A 19,609-nucleotide genomic window follows, 5' to 3' on the forward strand; every position below is an offset into this window, starting at 1 on the left:
TCATGCTTTGAGGGCATTCTCCACCTACAACCTCAGAAAAGGCACGTGCACAACTCCATCTCAGGGACAACATTGCAGAGAGCTCCCTTCACACAAACCCTTTCCCTCCTGTAACCCTGCAAGCAATTTCATCACATCAGTGTGATTATCCCTTGCTTGCTTTGCATAAAGGGGGAGATGCTGTCCTTTATCAGAGACAGGCTCCCATCCCAGAAACACAAGCTCCAGGGATGGAAAGTGCAGAGCTGTGGGACGTGGTGCATGTGCCACGGTTTCTGCCAGCAGTGGGAGGAAGGCACCTCCAGGCAGGGATACAGCAAGGGGAAATTTGTTGCCCAAGTCTCTGAAATCTAGCTTTCAGTACAGCGCCTGAAGCAAGCATATAGTTAAACCCTAATTTATTAACAGAGGCAAATAAGGTGTTTTGAGAACTTGACTGTTGTCAGCCACAAAGCTGAGACAGCAGGTAGCCCCTAACAAAAGCCCTCTGTATGAGAGCAGCCAGGTAAAAAGCAGTAAAACAAGTTTCCCTGTGCCACCCTTCCAGAGTCACGTAGAGGCAGCAGCGTTAGTACAGCCACAAAAACCTCTGCAAAAGCTGAAGTTGGCCACAGACAGAAATGTCCTCTTCTAAGACTGTATCTTTTTCACGAGTCATGACAGTTCCCTACTACCATGCTTGGTCACAGTCTAAAAATTATTTATGCGAGCTTCACTTCGAGTTAGGCAGGAATGAGGGGACTTCTTCACAACAGAAATATTTAATGACATTCTGGTAAATGCATTACTCCTGTAGGGCTGAACTTCAGCTGTTTACAACTTCCATTGGATTCACAGCACATTTGGTTTTAAACAACTGCTACAGCCATTTTGCATATCCCTAATACAAATTTACATTTATTCCCTCATCCAAAACATGAGGCTAGCCATGGAAATACACAAACTTGATCACAGATATCAAGTATGTAAAGTACCATTATATTATATACCTTTACTTCACAGTAATTAATGTTTTGATGTCAATTCTTAGATGATATCTTTACACACAAAGCAGGGTTTGGCCCAACACTAAGCAACTGCCCCAACACAAAAGAGCTGGGGCTGCTCCCAGCACTGGTGCTCAGAAATCCCATCCCCACTCTGTACATCAATTTGCCACACACATGCTTGTCCACCTCATGTTAGAAGAAAAATTCCTCAATACCACTTTATGGGTGATCAAGGAGCAAAGCTCAGAAGCTGTTCACATGCTTTTCTGTTCCATTTAAAGAAATGTAACCAAACATTAACATTTCCTCACAAAAGCTTTGCTCAGATTTACCCAGCTGACTCCAGCAGTTCCCAACCCAGTTGCAAACAGTCCCTATTTACAAACTTGATGAAAGTTTTCTGAATTTCATTATCCTCCCATTCAGCCCCAGTACAGTAACATGGCTCTTGGAAGTTCCAAGCAGGACCCAGACAATCAGCTCTGCCCCTGACCCCGCATTGTACCCGTGGTCTCCAAACTGGGTGCAAAAGCAACCCATGGGGCTGGGGGGAGAACGTACTTTTTGCACTGCTCATAAGTAAAATAAAATGTGCATTTTTAAGAAGTAATGCTTTCTTCATTGTTATATTTGTTAATTTTGTGTTTTATAATGCATGTATCAGTACGGTAGTACATGTATACAATTCATTTTAAAAAATACATATATATATATGTATATATATATACAGGACGCCAGTGGTGTTTTCTGGTTTTCCCCCATCCACCAATATCTGGCCTTCTCATTTTGGAAACATTTACATGTAGCAGTGCAGAATTAATGATGTCTCCCCCTGCCTGTTCAACTAAGGACAAGATGGGAAGAGGAGAGACGGCTCCGATTTCTGCGAGAACTTTGCAGTCCCTCCCTGCGGTGCCCCCGGAGCAGGACCTGAGTTTTTCCCGGGGGTGGAGCTGCTGGTAGCGCGCCCAGGAAGCACATTCCTGCCCGTCTGCCTGTGTAAACAGATTAGCCTCTCGCCAAGCCCGCAATTATAAAGGAATTTTTAAATAAGGGCAGGCAGGGATTTTGCTCAAGGTGCAGAACTACCTGCAGAATTTGAAACCTCCGGTTGCCCTGCTGGGATGCTCCAGCTGCCTCGGTACAGACGAGTCATCCCCAGGCTCCATCCACCTCCCCTGAAGCCCCTCCACTGCCATGCAGCTCAGCCCTGCTCCCACACAGCGCCAAGCATCTGCCCAGCTTCCCTGGAATTGCCAATCCGAGCAGAAGGAATGCTTTTCCTATTCTGTCTGGTACAGGGTCACTGCCTGAGTTCCCTTGCCTTTCATTTACTGTGAGACACCACTCACCCTCCTGAACTCCACTCCTAAGGACTGTGCTACACTGTGTGTGAAGCACTGTGACTATGTTGGGTGTTTATCAGCTTTAAAATATATAAGATCATTTCAGAATTAATGGTAGTATGAAAAAACCTGCCCAGCAAAGGGGCAGGGTGGGAGCTTCAGAACACACACCCCCACGCCCCCTGTGAGAGGTGTAATCAGAAATAAATACATCAACACTAAATGGGTATATCTCGGGGGAAAAAAAACCCTTCAGGGTATTTTGGATATAAAAAGTGACATTGGTGGTCAGCACAGGACATTATTGCTTGTAGCTCAGGTAAGTTGCAGTGCCAGCAAGGTTCTCCCCACATCAGCTGTGGCTCTGGAGGGAATGGCTTCAGCAGATGTGAGGCAGGAAAACTTGGTCACTGCATTGAGGCAGGGAACAAAAATTGGGCCAGTGTTTTAAGATGGAAAGTAAAGCAATATCTTCTAAAGTACAACTCTCTGGAGAAAAAAGGCAAACAACAACAATTACCAGTCATATCATCCCAAATTGCTTTTTGTTTCTCAAAAATAACCCCTAAAACTTACAGATTTACTGCTTCAAAGTGTGTCCAAATTTTTACTTTTTTTTTTTTTTTTTAAACTTTGCCTTTTCCAGGTAACTCCAGATCCCCTCTTTACCAGGTCCTTGAACTCCATCATTTGAGACCTACAAGAAAGGACCCTGCATTTCCCCTGCATTTCCATACACATGGGACACTCTGATGCGAGGTGGTGGAGATGGCTGGTTGTAACTCAATTACCTGTCAGCAGTCTGAGTGCATTGCTGCCACCCCATTCTCTGGCTGGGTGATGCTCTCCTGGTAACAGCCCAGGCCATGGGTGTTTGCTCCCTTTTCCCTGGGCATAGTATTCATTCTGGCACAGCTGGAAGGATGCAGATAGCTCCCATACCAGCTGACTGCCTCTCCAGGAGGCCTTTAATGGTAATATCTCTTCTAATGACATCATTGTGTTTTCTGATACCACTCCTCATTCAAAAGCAAGGCCAGCAGTGCTAAAATACAAACAGATTTGTAGAGCTGAGATTACAGAAGATGAGATTCTGCACTGGAGCCAGAGGAAAGCACAATGCAATGCTCTTATCACTGCTCCTCTGGTTCCTCAAACAGGAAAAATTCAGTTACACCAAGTCCATGGATATTTGTACCCATTCCTTTGCTTTACTGAAATGCTATGACCACTTAATACATTATTGCATCCTTTCTGTTAAGGTCTCAGTTAAAAACCCAGAGGCTCTTTCAGCCAATGGCACTGCTGTGCCTCACCTGGTGATGTGACAGCTCAGGGCAGGAGCTGTCCCACCCAGGGTCACAAACAGCTCTGAACTGCACTTCTTCCCCAAAGAACCGTCGCTGCAGGTGGCACACAGAGCCAGTCCCTGTGGTGACAAGCTGCTGCAGAGACAGGGGCTGTGTGTGGAAGCTGTGACCACTGGGCTGTTCCCAGCTCCATCCCCACCACGGCACACACAGGATAACGACCCAGCCAAGCACGTTTGCCCTTTTGGAAGGCAGCATTGCTCACTATTCAGCTAAGAATCTTTTTTAAAAAATTTATTTTACAGCCCTTTTCTATCATGTCAAAAGCACAAAGGACTTTTTCTTCTTTAGCCTAAAATCCATCTAAATTTAGAGGGGTCTTTCATTATGATGGGCCAGCAAGAGAAGTATGCAAAGAATTTTTACTAATTGACTTAAGGTCAGTAGCCCAGAAAGGGCTACTGCAGCCTCGATGTAAGATATTGTTTTGATCCACTGAGCCTGAAAGGGAAGTTCAAACTATATTTTATAGCTAACCTTAATCTCATGAGGGCTCCCTTTCTTACAGTCATCAAGTCTCATTACAAACATAATTATTACTTAGTAAAAAAGATTCAATTATTTATGCATATGCAACCAACAATGCATATCAAACTCCTGTGGTGAAATACCCGAAGTTTTTATCCATATTTGGGAAGCTGGACCATCCCTCTGTCCACTGTACATAACACATCAATAAAGTTTCATCTTGTCAGGAATGAACCAGCTATCACAAGCACACTGAATTTAATTCCTAAAGCAGCACTGATGTCTCTAAGCAACAGTGCCCAGCAAGTCTGTCATATAAAGCCGCAGCTACTTTATAATTATTCTCAGACAAACTCTTTGTGCATCTCAGTCCCTTGAGAAGCATTTCCTCGCAGCAGAAGGCGAGAACGCTGTCGTGCCCGGGTGGCTGCAGGCTGCCGGGAGCCGTGCTGCGGGGCACGGCTTTACCCGCGCCTGACTCACCGGGCTGCAATTCCTGCGCCACTCCCAGCCCCAACCAGCCCGGCTACTGCTCGCTGAAAACAGCGATACTATTGCACAAAGGGCTTAGCCGAGGAGCAGCGTGGTTGCCCAAGCGCATTCCTCGCAATTAAGCTTTCGAAATGCGGAGGGGCCGGGCTGAGCTCGCCGGGCCCAGGCCGCTGCGGCCTCCCCGCGCCGCGGGCACCGCTGCGGGCCCCGACTGCCACAGCCCGAGGGCTCCGGGAGCTCCTCTCCGTGCACAGCCCCAAACCCACCGCACAACTCGGCTGCTCCTGGGCAGCATGGCCACCACCCTGAGGAGCTGTGGGAAGGCAGAGCTGGAGGCACATCCTTACCAGGACCGTGTGCATCCCTGTGTAGAGCCTGCTCAGACACACCAACGTCGAGAACACGAACGCTGCTGCGAGGCCGAGCTCCAGTGGATACTGTGAAAAGGGGGGGAAAAAATAATTAAATACACCATTAAACCCAGCAGCTGGACTGACATAAGGATCTGGTGCTGGGAAGAGGCTCCTGAGCTGCGCTTTCCCCAGGAGATGAATGTGACTGGAGACAAGGCCTCCTCAGCCAGCACTCAGCCATGCTGGAAGGTCATTTCATCATTTCATCCCCTGTGCTGTTTGCTTCTGCAAGATCTGGTCTCACTCTGGAGACATCGGGGTAATCAATGGCATTTGCAGAATTGTTCCCTACAATATCTATGTGCAAAACCCACGTTAGTGTTAAAGAGCCTAAGGGAGAAGGCACGGCGTGTTGAACAAGTTGAGGTAGCACTGCAGTCTCAGCTCAGCCAAGGGGACTGTGACAGCTGCAGTCTGACCAGAAGTGTGATCGATAGTCCTCGAGCACTGGACTGAGCGGGGAGAATCAATGTCTGGGCTGAAACCACAATCCAGCTATTAGAGCAGTCAGGACCAGTCTTCCCCGTGACACTTAAAGGTTTAATCATCTTCTTATGAAGCTGGTTTTGTCTAATACCCTCTCTGAGTAACCTAAAAACACGGAAAGAGCCATTTAAATAAATCAACATTTAAAAATTTTAAAAACCACATTTGGTAAAGAATAAACTTAACATATTACCCTTAATTCACTCATTCAAACCCTGAAACTGAGTGGGCTGCTGGGCTCTTTTCAGTCCATAAGGGAGATTTTTCTGTAAAGAGTAAACCAACTCAAAATATAAATAAAGGCAATTAATTCATCCAATTTTACACAAAGTCTCTATCTTCTCCCTGAGGCTCATGAGTGACCAGGGTGGCCACAGGTCAGCACAAAAATGCCTCTGTGGAAATTCTAAGCATAACAGCTTTCGTCTGACCCTTTCCCCTGGCATATTCCAGCCTGCTGAATAAAGAGCTCAGACCCAGCTGCAGATGTCACTCCCAGTTCACAAAACACTATTTTTCCTCATTTCTCTAAGCCTTTGCACCCACTTGACTCCTCCCTCAGCAGGCAGCCTTCGAGCTAGTCCAGAGCAGTAATTGATGATTAGGGCATCTTGAGAAGATAGCAGCATAATGTACTGGGAGATTTTTCCATCTTAATACAGGCAATTAAGCCATTTAATTAGTTGACAGCAGCTTTATCGTTTCATGGCAGTTTCCAAGAAGCACAGGACAGCCTGTGAAGAGCTGCATGTCCCTCTGGTCACCTGTGGATTGAGGAGAAGGTGATGCTGACCAGGTCATCTTGGCAGCTCTAACACACAGGATGAATCTGGCTTCCAAATATATGACAATATATATGACAAATATTCCCTCTTATGGCTCCCTGTCCCCATGCCACTGTCAGGCTGCTCTGACCAGTTACCACATGTGGATTTATCCCTTGAGGGGGCTGAGAAACATTCTTAAACACAATGCAGCCAGGAAGTTATTATTGCTAGAGTACAGGAAACACAGGCTTGGATTCATTAAACAGAATGAAAATAATCATCATGGAGAAATGAGTTTCCAGGAAATAAACCTTTTAGGAAGATGATGAGGAAAAATGATTAAACTTCCCCAAGCAGCCTGCAGCTCCTACAGTGCAGTGAAGTTGCTGTTACTCCTCTGACAAGCAGGCTTTCCAATCATGTTGTGTGCTGTTAGTCTAACACAGGTTGGAGCCAGGGGATTTCCAGGAATGCTTTTCTTTTCCTACAGAAGCCATGTGACACAGAGCTCCTTTGGTTTCCCTGGGAGCCAGCATGTCCCAATGTGCAGCACTGACTTGGTGGGCACGGGGTGAACACAAAATGCTGGCAAGCAGGCACCTTCCCTGCATGGTCACCCCACGTGCAAAAACACAGTGACCCCACCAAACTACAGCAGGGCAGTGCAGCCTGCCAGCAGCTCTGAGAGGAGTCCATGCATGAAAAAGGACATTTCCTCTAAATTTGTTTTTGTGTCTATTATTGACCAGCTACAGGTAAGCACAGGGAAGAATACACATCTGTGAAAATAAATAAAGAACGCCTCTGGAAGTAGCAACATCTTTGGATTTGCAAGCTTTATGTGGCTTGCTGGAAGCAGACACAGGTTTTTCTTTTTTTAATGTGTTTTCTTTTTCTTCTTCTGTTTTCTTTTTGTGCCCCTACCTTGTACTGGTTCATGGTTGCAATGAAAAAGGAGAAGGAGATGGCTGTGGCTGCCATGGCGTGGGTGGATGGCATCCCATACTCTGCATTCGTCCTCATCTCCAGCTTCACGACAGGTGGTGACAGGGGCCGAGGCCACTTCAGGATGTCCTTGGAGACCTGGCCTATGTACATCACTATCTGGGGACAGGAAAGGCCACAGGGCTGTCAGTCAGCACAGGCAAGCCCCATGCAGCCCACCCAAGAACCACCTGCATCTCTGTGCTTTTTCCTGCAGATCCCACCCCTCCAAGCAGAGGATTTATCTCCTGAATTATTAAAGGGGTTTCCATTAGCTCAGCCAGCGAAGGAAGTGGTGGTTTTGCTGCACTCTGTGGTAACCTGAGCAGAAGTGGGACCAAAAGGAGGGTTGGCTGATGAGATTCAGCAATACAGGACAGTGTGAGACAGACAGCTGGCTCCCACCCCACACCAGAGAAGTTTATGTTTACTCCCTGTCCCTTACAACCCCTCTTCTGCAAAGAAAGCAGCCATAAGAGAAATTTTACACCCCACCTTCAAATCACAGCTGTGCCCAGCCCCAGCTCCCCCGTTCCCAGCAGCTCCCACTCCAGCCAGTGCTGCAGGAGCCCTGCTGGGACACACCACCCGTGTGGTTATTAAATGACAGCCTCAGCATCCTCACAGAGGGAAAACTAGACAAGCAGCATGAGCTACCAGTCCTCCTGCCTAGCTCCCCAGTAAAAGGCTTCTATTCCCTGCTTGGGACACCAGAGGTTTAAGCAAGGGCTGCATTAATTAGCTCTGGAGCAGAGCAACACAGTACTTTTAGGGGAAATGTTGCATTCTCAGGTCAACAAGGGAAGCAGAGGCAGGGGGAAATGCTGTCCAGTATCCCTGAGAGGTGCTGCCCATCCAGCCATGGGCATCCTTGGCTCCTGAGCACCCTCTTCCCAAAGGCTCTCAGCATCCACAGTGAGGACATCTGAGAAAAGTTAACAGGCTGTCCCTGTAGGATGTATTTGCTTTCTGCTGTAGCCCTCCTCCCATTGCATAATGTAGCCACACATAGGCAGAGGAGGCTTTTTAAAATAAAGACAAGCAAACCTTTTATCTTTTTTTTTTTCTTTAAGTACAAAAATCAGGTTGACTGATGTCTACCATGAAAGCTCAGTTGCTGTGTGAGACAGCTTGCTCTTCTGATTCTCATGCTTCCACCAGCAAAGGAGGGGCTTAAAATAACATCCTTCCCTTGCTACTGGTGTTGGCCATATGCTGGAAGAGCAACACAATCACCCACTGCCACATTTGTCACCAGGCACATTGCATCCCTCTCTCTCCCATCAGCCATTTAAAAAACAGTTTCACATTAAAAGAAAGACGGCAGGATTCAGGATTCACAAGTCAGGACCAGGAAAAAGCCAGTCATTCTTTCATCCTTCTCTCTACAGCACAGCACATGCCAGAGAGTGCTAGACTTACAGCCAGCACCAGGGCCTGGAAAAGTGACTGCTGGTGCCTTTGCATCCTTTATCCCTCATCATATGAATCACACTACTGCCTTATTATCAGCAGCAGGTGGGACACACCTGGCTGCTCCTGTGGACACACACGGCACAGGGAAGATAGTGAATATCCTGCCCCACACTGTTCACAGTAAACAAAAGCTCAAGGAACAAATGTCTTTTAAAAACCTCCTGTGTGGGTTTATTTAGTTAATGCCTTCAGTTTCCAAATGGATGCAGGCGCATGTTTGGAAGTTAATTAAATTCCAAGGTTGAAAGAAAAATTACTCTCTCAGGCAGAACATAAAACATTGAGGCTGCCATTTGTGATACCATCTGAGAGGCAAGGTAGGATGAGCCAGTTTATCAGCAGTCCTCTATAATAATGACTTCCACTTGTGGAAGTATTATTAGCACTAGAACATAAGAGCATTACAGAAAAGGAAATGAGTCATCTCAAAAATGAAGGCTATGCTAGGACTCCTGTGATGGTGAAAAACAGACTGAATGCTGGAGGTGGGATGGGTAAGTGAAAATACCAGGCATCCTCACAACACCCTCCCTTTCCCTGCATCCCAGATTAAATTCTGACCTTTCTACTTTTTAGAAACAAATTGTATAGACAGTAAGGAGAGGTGAGACAACCTTCATAAACCATGCAGAGGTCTCCAGAATATGCCCAGACTAAGCACTGATCTCTGAAGCACCAGACCTTTGCCTTTAGCTTATTTGGGTACCGCGCATGTGACTTCACACACATTATCCTGAATGATGTGGCAGAAGCAGCACTTGTGGGTGGGGTAAAACACCCCCCCAGCAGCTGAACTGGCAGGATGCCCGAGCAAATGACAGCAGGTGCACATTGCTAAAGCCACCTGCACAGGTGGTGCTGTGTCACCTGCACCCCACGGGCTGCAGGGGCCGGCGGGGCACGGCTCTGCCCAGGCTCTGCCCCAGCTGCAGGGACACAGCTCTGCCCAGGCTCTTTGCTCACAGCACAGCAAACAGAGCTTCCACCAGAGCTGCCTGCCCCAGGCAGTGGGTGCCCTCCCTGGGGACAGCCCTGTGCCACCGAGCAGGGCAGCAGCAGCACTAGTGGGACCCATCCAGCAGTGCTCACCCCTGCCCTTCTCTCATGCACATCCATGTTTTCCCAATGCAGTGAAAATGGGTCTGAATCCTACTGGGTTCTGAATCCTTCCAGGTTAAATCCTTGCAACAAATTTAAGCAGCAATGAAAAATAAAAAAACCAACCAAAAAAACCCCCAAAACTGTAAGCAACTTAAACCCAAAACCTTCCTCAAACTCTTCCAGCACTACAGCTGGGCTGGCCTGTGCTAAGGGCAATAGCAACCCTTTACAGTAAGCCAGGACTGCAGGTGAAGGAAAGGCAAGGCTTTATTGCCATTTTGGGTGAACAGCATTACATTTTACTACACAAAGGCAATTGGCAGTTGCTATAGCAGCAAGACAGCCTCTGTAGTCTTTTTCTGAGAGCTTCCTCTTAATTTGTTCTGAGTCATATATATGGTCTATCTCCAAAAATACTTCACCTGAGCCTTTGCATCAGGATAAACAAGACAAACCTATCTTTTGTATTTTAACAGATTTTGCTTTAGTGAACAATTACAGAACCAAACTTGAGGCAGCAGCATCCACACAGGTGTGGATACTGATTCATTTGTTCCAACATCTGCAGGAGATCCCTCTGGGGTGAGAGGCTGCTCCCCTCCTTCTGAGCATCTGAGTGCCATGAAGTGACCTGTTTCCCTGACACTCTCATGCCTCTGGTGTGTAAGTCAACTGTTTAGGAGGAGGTTTTTCTCACCTGCAGGTGTTGTCTGGCATTTGCAATGGTTTCCCCTCACTCCTCACATGCATCACTGCCATGACAGGAAGGAAGAGCTCTGGAAGCAGATTTACCACCACAGTGCAGACAGACACAACTAAGCCAGTTCCCTGTGCAGAGGTGTGGCAGCACTGCCACAGAGTGCAGTTTCCCGTGTGGAATGTTCCTATGGCAGCTGCCCAGCCCCTGAGCCTGGCAGGACTGAGGATGTGCTCAGTGCTGCAGGTGGGCTGTGTGTGGACATCCTCCTTCATCCCTGCCCTGCTACAACCTCTGCACAGGATGGACACACCTGAGCCTCCCACTGGCATATGAAGGTCAGGAGAAGTAATTATTTTTTTATTCTGTAATATTTCAGCTAACAAAGGGGAACCAGATCATATTTGTTTTCAGCTTCTGATTTTGCAGCTGTCCTTATCTTCATTATTGATCTGTTAAGAGGACAAGACAAAATTCTAGAGAAGATACATGGTCAAATAACATTGGCAGTTTCTTCCCTGAGATTCACGGTGTGGCAGCCTGACTTTGAATCTGCTGGTTTAACTCCAAAATAGAAACTCTATAACCTGGCTGTAGAAATCCTGGCCTGCAGTAGTGTATGTCATCTTCCCAGAAAGGAAATTTACAGTTTGAAAATGATGTTACTTTGTGTTTCTTTCACAAGCACTGTGGACTGATAGGAGTGACCAAGCATATTGAAAAAAAAAAAGAGAGATGCACTATTAATAAACATTTGCAGATTAGTCAAGCAGAAGTAAAGACTGCATGTGGTTGCTGAGGCAGGCGTGACTTTGATTTCCCATACAGAAATTAAGCCAAGCACCCAGCCTGCACTGTTCTATTCTCAGCATCCCCCAAGTGAAGTGACCAGATAAACACTGCAGCAGATTCTGGCTGTGGCTGTGTCCCTCGAGCATCACCTGGTTCAGAGTGGCAGAGGAGCAGGGCGAGGAGAAGCTTGTCCTTGAGGAGGTACTCCTCCTACCCCCAGTCAATGCCAAGAGCTAAGGCTTGGCTCCAGGAAAGCACACCATGGAAGTCACTGAGCAGCACTGCTGGCCCCTTGCCCTGGCAGAAGCCTGGCTGGAGGCAGCCCTGCAGAGCAGAGGAGCCCAGACACCTCCAGCCTTGGCCCTAAGCCACCTCAGACTGAGCCCTGCTCCCCATCCCCTCCTGAAGCTCCGGGCTGCTCCCCATGTGCCAGCCCCAGCAGCAGGGCTGGCATATTCCTCGGGCACACACACCTTGTGGGAGAGGGCAGCTGGCTCTCCTAGAGCCCCCCCAGCAGCAGGGCTGGCATCCTCCTCGGGCACACACACCTTGTGGGAGAGGGCAGCTGGCTCTCCTAGAGCCCCAGCACCTGCCATTTCCAGCGTGGGCATTGTTTCCCAGGAAATACATCAACCTTGTGCCGGCTGCACAGGAACTTTTCACATTTCCAAGGGTTTGGCCAAGGTCCATGGGACATTCAAGGTCACATTCAGCTGGTGGGATGCTCAACCCTTGGGCTATCCCAGCCACCATGGCAACAGCAAATCCAACAGGCAGGTCTACAGCCCTCCCCAAGCAGCACAGCATCCACATCACAGCACAGGGGACAGGGAAGACACAGCATGGGCAGCTTCCTAAAAAAGTTTACATATATATATAAGGAAGGAGGACTTTATCTCTATTCAGGCTTCAGAAACACAAAAACAGAACAACACCCTAACACATTCACTCTGTCTTTAAAAGGAGCCTTTAGACAAAATCTATAAGGTAGTTGACTATCTTATAATGGGCTCAGAGAAGGAAATTTGGGTCCAGGCTCCTGGCAGCTGGGAAAAGTACTGTCACATTGATCTGGTTTGTCATTATTTAACATCTAAAACTGTAAACTGTTACACCTAGAAGTTCTATTGAAATGCAAAAGGTTTCCAGTTGAAACTTCACCTCAAATGATTCAGAGCTTGTCTCAGTTATGAAAGCCTTATTGGCACTTTTTCTTCAAGGGTGGAGTACAGCTGCCAGCTCTTGCAAAATTCCCTTTCAATCAACACTTGATCAACTTGCACACACCATTTATTTTTGTATGCTGACATGTAGTTACTTATGTGCCTGAATACAGTTTTACATGTTCTTGTGCAGTGCAATATTTGGAGCTTGGCTTTCAAGTGACTGTGTTTGTCAGCAGCTCCAGGCCTGTTTCAGTGAAGTGTTGCAAAGGCGCTAAAACTAACAAACATAAGAATTGTTAAACCCAGTGTTTGCTTCCAAGTGTGTTTTCAGTCACTGCACAGCAATATCAGTGGCATCACAACTGCAGGTGAGCTCCTGCTGATTAGGAAACTCCTGGTTACCCTGAGAGGGAGTTCAGAGCTCATCACTGCTGAGTAACTAAGTGCTGACAGCCTTTAGAAAACTGTTCCTCTGAAAAGCAAGATGGAAAGCTAAACTGCTGTGGATTCAGACCCAAGGCCTCCTCAGCCTTGCTGCAGATGTCCCACCCAGTGCTGCCTGGGGAGCCCCAAGGGGCACACACAGCCTGGCAGCACCACACACCCAAACTCTGCCTCCCTTCAGAGGTACCACCTACCCCTGAGTCAGCAGCTTATCACTGTCACATGCCAAAAGCTTCCACACCTGTCCCAACAAAGTCCATGCTGGCCAGCTCTTATTTACATTGCATAAATTAATGTTTTATTGGCTATGAAGAGGTGTGGCCTGAGGAAAAAACACAGAAAAATATATTTCCAGGCATGCTGAATAGCAAACTGAAACGGTTAGTGTTATTTCTCCAGGTCTCTGCCTTTGAAATTCCACACCAAAATAAAGATTTCAAACTTGAAGCGGTGCAAAAAGTAAAAAACAAAGAGAAACAAAGTGAGCTTTCACCTCTCGAGCTGAGATGTGCAGTACATTTGGGGACTGTGTGAAGCTGTTTCTCATCTCTGCACTTCCTGCCTGAAATTGCAAGAGTCACAGGCATCAAAGCCTTGTCTGTGCAGTTTCAAGAGTGTTTACTTCAAATTGCTGGAGAAGAGAAGCAAAGACACCAGGGGACCTTCATTACTGACTCAGCACCTTGCTCAGAGGTTTCATGCAGTTATTTCCTCCATCTGTTCACAAAGATAAAGCTAAAGCCTGCATATATACCCTGAATCCTCAGAGGCAAGGCCCCATGGAAGCACAACATGCTGCTTTAGGCTGCCAAAGCATCTGGATGCAAAAACAGTCAGCATTTCCCATAGCCATCCACCTGAACAGAAAAGCACAAGCAGCTGGCTCTGGGGACCCAGGGTTGAAGACATTCCAGGGTTCCAAGTCCACTCCTCTGCTGCTGCTGAAATAAACTCTATTTTTTCTTTCTGCCCTTCACCCTTCTAGAGCTATTTCACAACCTTTGGCTTCAACTGAAATTATTTATGATTGCCTTATGCATGTTTCTTCTTGTGACTGTAGTTTTATTTTAAGAAGCTCCTTCCTTCCCATGGTTTTTGCAGCCAGCCCCATTCTCTCTCCAACTTCATTTTGCTAGGGATTTATCTAAGCTTTCAGTCTGTAGTCAGAAAATAGTCTGTTCTTTAATCATCCCTGGCCCTGCTCCAATTTGAAATTATCTTTCTCAAGTGGGGGTGACTGGCTCTGCATAAACTATTACAGATAAGATGGCAGGAAGTCTTTGTAAACAGCAATAATGCTGCTTTAATTTTTAAGGGAAGGAACTCCTCTGATTCATCCTGGGACACCAGCATTGTCATTTCCTACTTGCAGCAGAAACTCACAGGTTTAAGTGGGAAACAGCACAAAAAGTACCACCCTCAGCACCTTCATTCTCCAGAGCCACTTCTCCTGGCCAGGGGTGTCACCCTTGGTGTCACTGTCATCCCTGCCAACTGTGTTCCCAACATACCCGTGTGCTTTGTTCCAGGTTCTTGGAAAAGTCATTGCTGGTCCACTCTCTCTCCCTGCTGAGGAGCTTCACCAACAACCTCTCCTCATCCTCAGCACCCACTTTAAAGGGGAGCTACTCCTGCCTTTCCCTTAGGGTTCTCCCTTTGATACCAGCCCCTTTCCCCAGATGGATAAGAGCCTTCTCCAGAACATGCCTGGGTCCTGCAATTGTCCCTTCATGCTCTTCCAGCCCTCCACTCACAGCTGTTGTCTGAGACCATCAGGCTGCCTGGATTTTTACTGCCATCTAACACAGTTTTTCTTAGCCACACATCATCATGCATTCAGGAACATTTCTTCAGAGGTCCATCACCAAAACCCTCCAATTTAGTTAAAAGCACAGCTCTGTCCCACTGACACCTTGGTGTTTCCCTTGCAGCTGAGACAAATGTCACATCCATGACCAAGGCACCTGAGGCCAGGCTGGACAGGGCTTGGAGCAGCCTGGTCTAGTGGAAGCTGTCCCTGCCCACAGCAGGGGGGATGGAAGCAGGTGATTTTTAAGGTCCCTTCCAACCCAAGCCATTCAATGATTTGATGACTGTTAGACAGACCAGCACCAGCACTGGGAGTGCCACTCCCTGCTCTCCAGCAGGGACCCTCCCAGCTGAGCATGCCACAGCATTAACACATGGCCTGCACGGACATTTTTAGCCATTTCACAGTTACATATAATTAATGTTTTAAAAACACAGATTTTTGCAAGCCCGTGCATTTAAAACAGTTTTCCCTTTTCAGTATAAAGTGCAGCTCCACAATTCAGTAAGTGAAAAATAACATTAATTATCATAATAACAGATGCTTGAGTACTCTAATTAAGTCAGACTAGATCTGGCCAATACTCAGATGAACTTCTTGCAAGGAAAAGACAAGGCAAATCTACAGAAATGAATGTAAAGAACTCCAAAGACTCATTTTTTTTGAGCTATATACAAACCCAGAAGGCAGTGACTACCAATTTTCATCTTCTGTGGCGCGTTTCCAGAAGCTGTAGGTGTACTCCTGGCCAAAACCCAGCTCTAGTTATACTGTGTCCACCTACTTCTAAATTTCATCTGCAAGTTATTTTTCATGTTCTCTTTATAAAATGTATTGACTAAGGTTATTGGCACAGAGCAACTGATGTCTTCTGTCTAAGACCAGGTGTATTTGAAGTGATTGAGTCAATTCAAGTTGTTTTTATTATTTCTTATCATATTATTTGGTCAAAAGACAAAATATTATTAACCAGAATTGACTGGATCATAGAGAAGCTTCACTGTAAATAGATAAACTTGGATATCATATTTTTTACCAAGATTCAGTTTCTTAAGTCATTGTAGATTGATAGTAAAACCTTCAGGCTCTTCCACCTAGCAGAGGTGCTCCCCACCTCCCTTCTCTGTTCTAAAATGGTTTTATTTGGGCAGCAATATCTGATCAATACCCAGATGAGCAATGGCAGTGACAAAACAGCCAGTCCTGGCCTGAAGTGCCTGGTTATTTCCTGTTTTCTCAGTGTTACAAAGGAAATGCATTCTTCTGGATACCCCAAACCCATGCTGAAGCAATGCTGAAGTCAGTTAATTTGTGAATGCTGTCTATTAATAAAAATCAATGCTTTCAAGTCTTAGCCTTCAACAGACAATCTTCCCCCCTCAAGTGACTGCAGAAACACCCTGCTTATTCCACTGCAGCCTGCATATCCCTCACTATCAGGTTTATAGTAATTTCAGCCAAGCCAGAACCATATGAAATTACAGAGAAGAAATGAGAATAAGAGAAAGATTTGCTAAAGTGATGAAAAACAATCCCTGAAATACTATGATGCACTGGGAAGGAAGTGTTTTCCCAATTATTCTGTACAAACTATACCAAAAGCAGCTCAGTCAGTGATTGTGCTGAAAAAAAGTCAGCCCAAGATGTGGCAGAGATGAAGAAACCCTGAGTCAGATGATGCCTCTCGCCTCCTCTCCCAGTATTGCAATGCCTTTTCTTCCTAAACACGAGCTGCACATGAATACTGTTGGGTGGGGCTTCTTTGGTTTGGAGGGATTTTGTTCATTTGAAGGGTTGTTCTTGTTCTTAAATATTAAATGCTATGGATACAGAATTAAAGTTTAAATTAATCATAGAAATACTTACAGACCAAACAATTATCATTCTTCTAGACACAGAGTGATCTATATTCCAGTAGGTAAATGGAAGGAAAGTGATATAAAAAATCTCTTCACCCAAAGCAGCTGAAAACTTGAACAGGTAGTAGTAGAAGTAGTTCTTCACAATATACTTCTGAGTGCAACCCTGGAAATGAGAGAATTTATTGTTTTAGTAAAGTAGAAATATATACAAACACTTAAAATATTATAACTGCTACAGTTCCCAGTCCTTAAACCAAACAGTTTGTTACAAGAGGTGTCAAGAAATGAAGTTCAACTTTTGTATTAGAATGAAGATGGTAGTGATAGCACAGCTACATTTCCTGCAGAGCAGAAATCCATTCGGACTACCTGAGGTAGCAGTCACGTGGACAAAGACTTCCAAGAGATGGGATCAGCCTTTCCTCCAGGGTAATCAGGTGTATTTCATAAAAGGTATTGACATGCTAAGTTTGAATTTTCTACATCAGTAAGTAAAGCCACCGCTGCTTTGACTGGAAATGCATTTTGAGGTGAAAAACTAAACTGCAATTACCAAACTACTTAATTTAAAATTTGCCTCATTATATCCCTGGAATTTGCTTCAGGTGCTGCTGACAACAGCCCTCAACACTGAGTTTTTCCAGGTGCCTCCAGCCCTGTGCTGGGGGGATCTCACGGGATCACCCCACACTGAGGAGCCACAGCTGGAGGATTCAGCTCCTGTTGGGACTGGGCTCAGCAAGCACAGCTGCACAAGCACATCCAGGGGAACACAAAGCTCTGAGTGGGCAGAGAAAAGAGCTGCACCTGTCACCACCAGATTTTCACTCCAACATTTTAAGTAACAACCACAAGGTTGTCTTTGTGAGTATTACCAGTATATACATTGCAAACAGCAACATTTTAGCACTTCATTTATTCATTTTATTTAGCATGAAATTTCATTAGGTGTCTGGATTTGGTAGCTAGATTATTTCATTAGATGCACCCCACCTAACGTTTCTCTCTTGTTTTCTCTCTTCCAAAAGGTGACACCCAGCCCTCCAGAGCTGGGAAGCCACACAACAGCACACATTGCTTAGGCCATGACTTTGGCCACTTGTTGAGTGTGTCTGGAAAAGGTTTGCTGCTGCTGCTGCTGCCATTTGGGACTAGGACACTACAAAGAAGCCTCACGCTGCTAGCAGGAGCAACAGGCAAGTGAATCACATTTTGTAGGTACACCTGTCACTTTAGGAAATAAGGAGATAGACAGGACTTTTGATTCAGGGGAGGAGCTAGGAACCAATCTAGTCTCACTCCATCTTCCCCCAAAATTAAAAATATGTACATTGGCTATGTAAATACAAGATGAAAGAACTTCCTAAAGGTGAAAACTGAGAAGGGGCCATGAAGGTCTCAGCACAGACACACTAAGTTAAGATACAGCTTTGATATAAACTTGTAAAACTCTCAGAATAGGAAAACTGATATCCTTGAGCTGGCTAGGTAACTAGTCTACTAAAGAGAAACTCTCACCCTACATGCTAGCGAGAATACATAAAAATTGGCTAAGGAGTCACATGCACTTGTGACTTACTGCAAAAGCCATTAGAAGTTCCAGTCTCTTCATCTGCTTTTAATGCAGAGATGAAGCAAACAGCATGGAGATGACAAAAGCAAGATGGAAAGAACTTGCATCCATTCAACTATCATAAAAAAACCCACAACTTGATTTTTGCACCAATGAACAGAAAAGATGAGTCAGCATTTTTGGAAATGCCAGGTCAGAGGAGTGTTCCCCCATCTCTCAGTCACAGAGGTCACAGATGTGTTACTGGCATCCCTTTAGGATAACAGCTCTATGCTCTGTCTGGCTGTGTGACAGAGCAATCACTCTGAGTGTCTCACATCTCATCTGGCACTTAGAAAACACCCCCAGTGCAATTAGCAGCTCCAATGCTTCTGTCTGAGGTCCTGAAACCGTATTTGGTGACACTTAGCATGGCCCCACAGAAAGCCCTCTTCTGGCACCACTAACTCCTCACTTAAGCATTCATCTCCAAGGTACTGGGAATTATGTGCTTGTGTGCTTTAGCTCAGAGAGGATCAGACACATCCCTAAGGTAATGCTTTTATACTTGCAACCTCATGGGATGAGGGATAAAACCTAATTCCAGTAACTGTTTTGTGGGGGAAAGTATGGTTTATCAGGTTCTGAAAGAAATGTGGAGTTAAAAAAATATTTCCAGGCTGAAGACTGGTCCAAGTCCTTCCACATGATTCTTAAAACCTTTATTTTTTTTTTCTTCCATTCCTTTTCTCTCAGAAATTCCGCCCCCCCACACACATTTGGTTGGATTTTTAGCACCTTTTTTTAACTCCACACCAGCAGTTGTGCACAGGGGACAAACAGAGCCTGTCTGTGACACGATGCCATCAGCCACATGTCAAGCACACAGAGTGCCACAGAATTGCTTCACTTGATGCTTGGTAGTGCATGGTAATAAAGTGATGTTTGCACTTGTTGTGATCCCAAAGCACTGTAAGTACAGCAAGCCTCCTTCAGACTGCAGTTAGTCACATTTACTATCTACACCCACTATTTCTGCAGAAAGCAGTGCTTTGTGAAGTGCCTTCCTTTTTGATTCTCATTCTATCCCCAGTGCAGAAAAATCCATTATTTGTGTTAACATCTTCTAACATTTCCAGAAATTTATTCAATCTCTAATTTTAAGTAACTCCTATCTTTAGACTTCTTCTTAATGTACTGCAGTGACCTGGTGCCTTTCACAATGCCTGAAGCCCTTTCAGCAAATCATTCTTCCATCCATCTCCATTGCTATTCAGTCTGGATCAGAGAGGTTTTAATGAGCAGCAATTAAGGCTGTAGATAAAGTCAGAATTTTTAGAGCATTTCCAAAGCAAGATGTAATAAGCCTCAACATTCACAGACACAGAAACAGG

At 45.7% G+C, this 19,609-nt stretch overlaps 1 protein-coding gene across 1 annotated transcript in view; it reads right to left on the reverse strand.

Moving 5' to 3' along the window:
- SGPP2 (sphingosine-1-phosphate phosphatase 2) overlaps positions 1-19,609 on the reverse strand; it is a 30,786-nt gene that overhangs the window by 829 nt on the left and 10,348 nt on the right. The window contains exons 2-4 of the mRNA XM_039722289.1: positions 16,668-16,826; positions 7,256-7,435; positions 5,013-5,102 (exon numbers count right to left, since the gene is read on the reverse strand). Of these exons, the coding sequence (XP_039578223.1) occupies positions 5,013-5,102; positions 7,256-7,435; positions 16,668-16,826 (429 nt within the window). The remainder of the gene's footprint in view (positions 1-5,012; positions 5,103-7,255; positions 7,436-16,667; positions 16,827-19,609) is intronic.

The sequence above is a fragment of the Passer montanus genome, unplaced genomic scaffold, assembly GCF_014805655.1.
Source record: "Passer montanus isolate IOZ18808 unplaced genomic scaffold, ASM1480565v1 scaffold48, whole genome shotgun sequence".
In the NCBI taxonomy this organism is placed as follows: domain Eukaryota; kingdom Metazoa; phylum Chordata; class Aves; order Passeriformes; family Passeridae; genus Passer; species Passer montanus.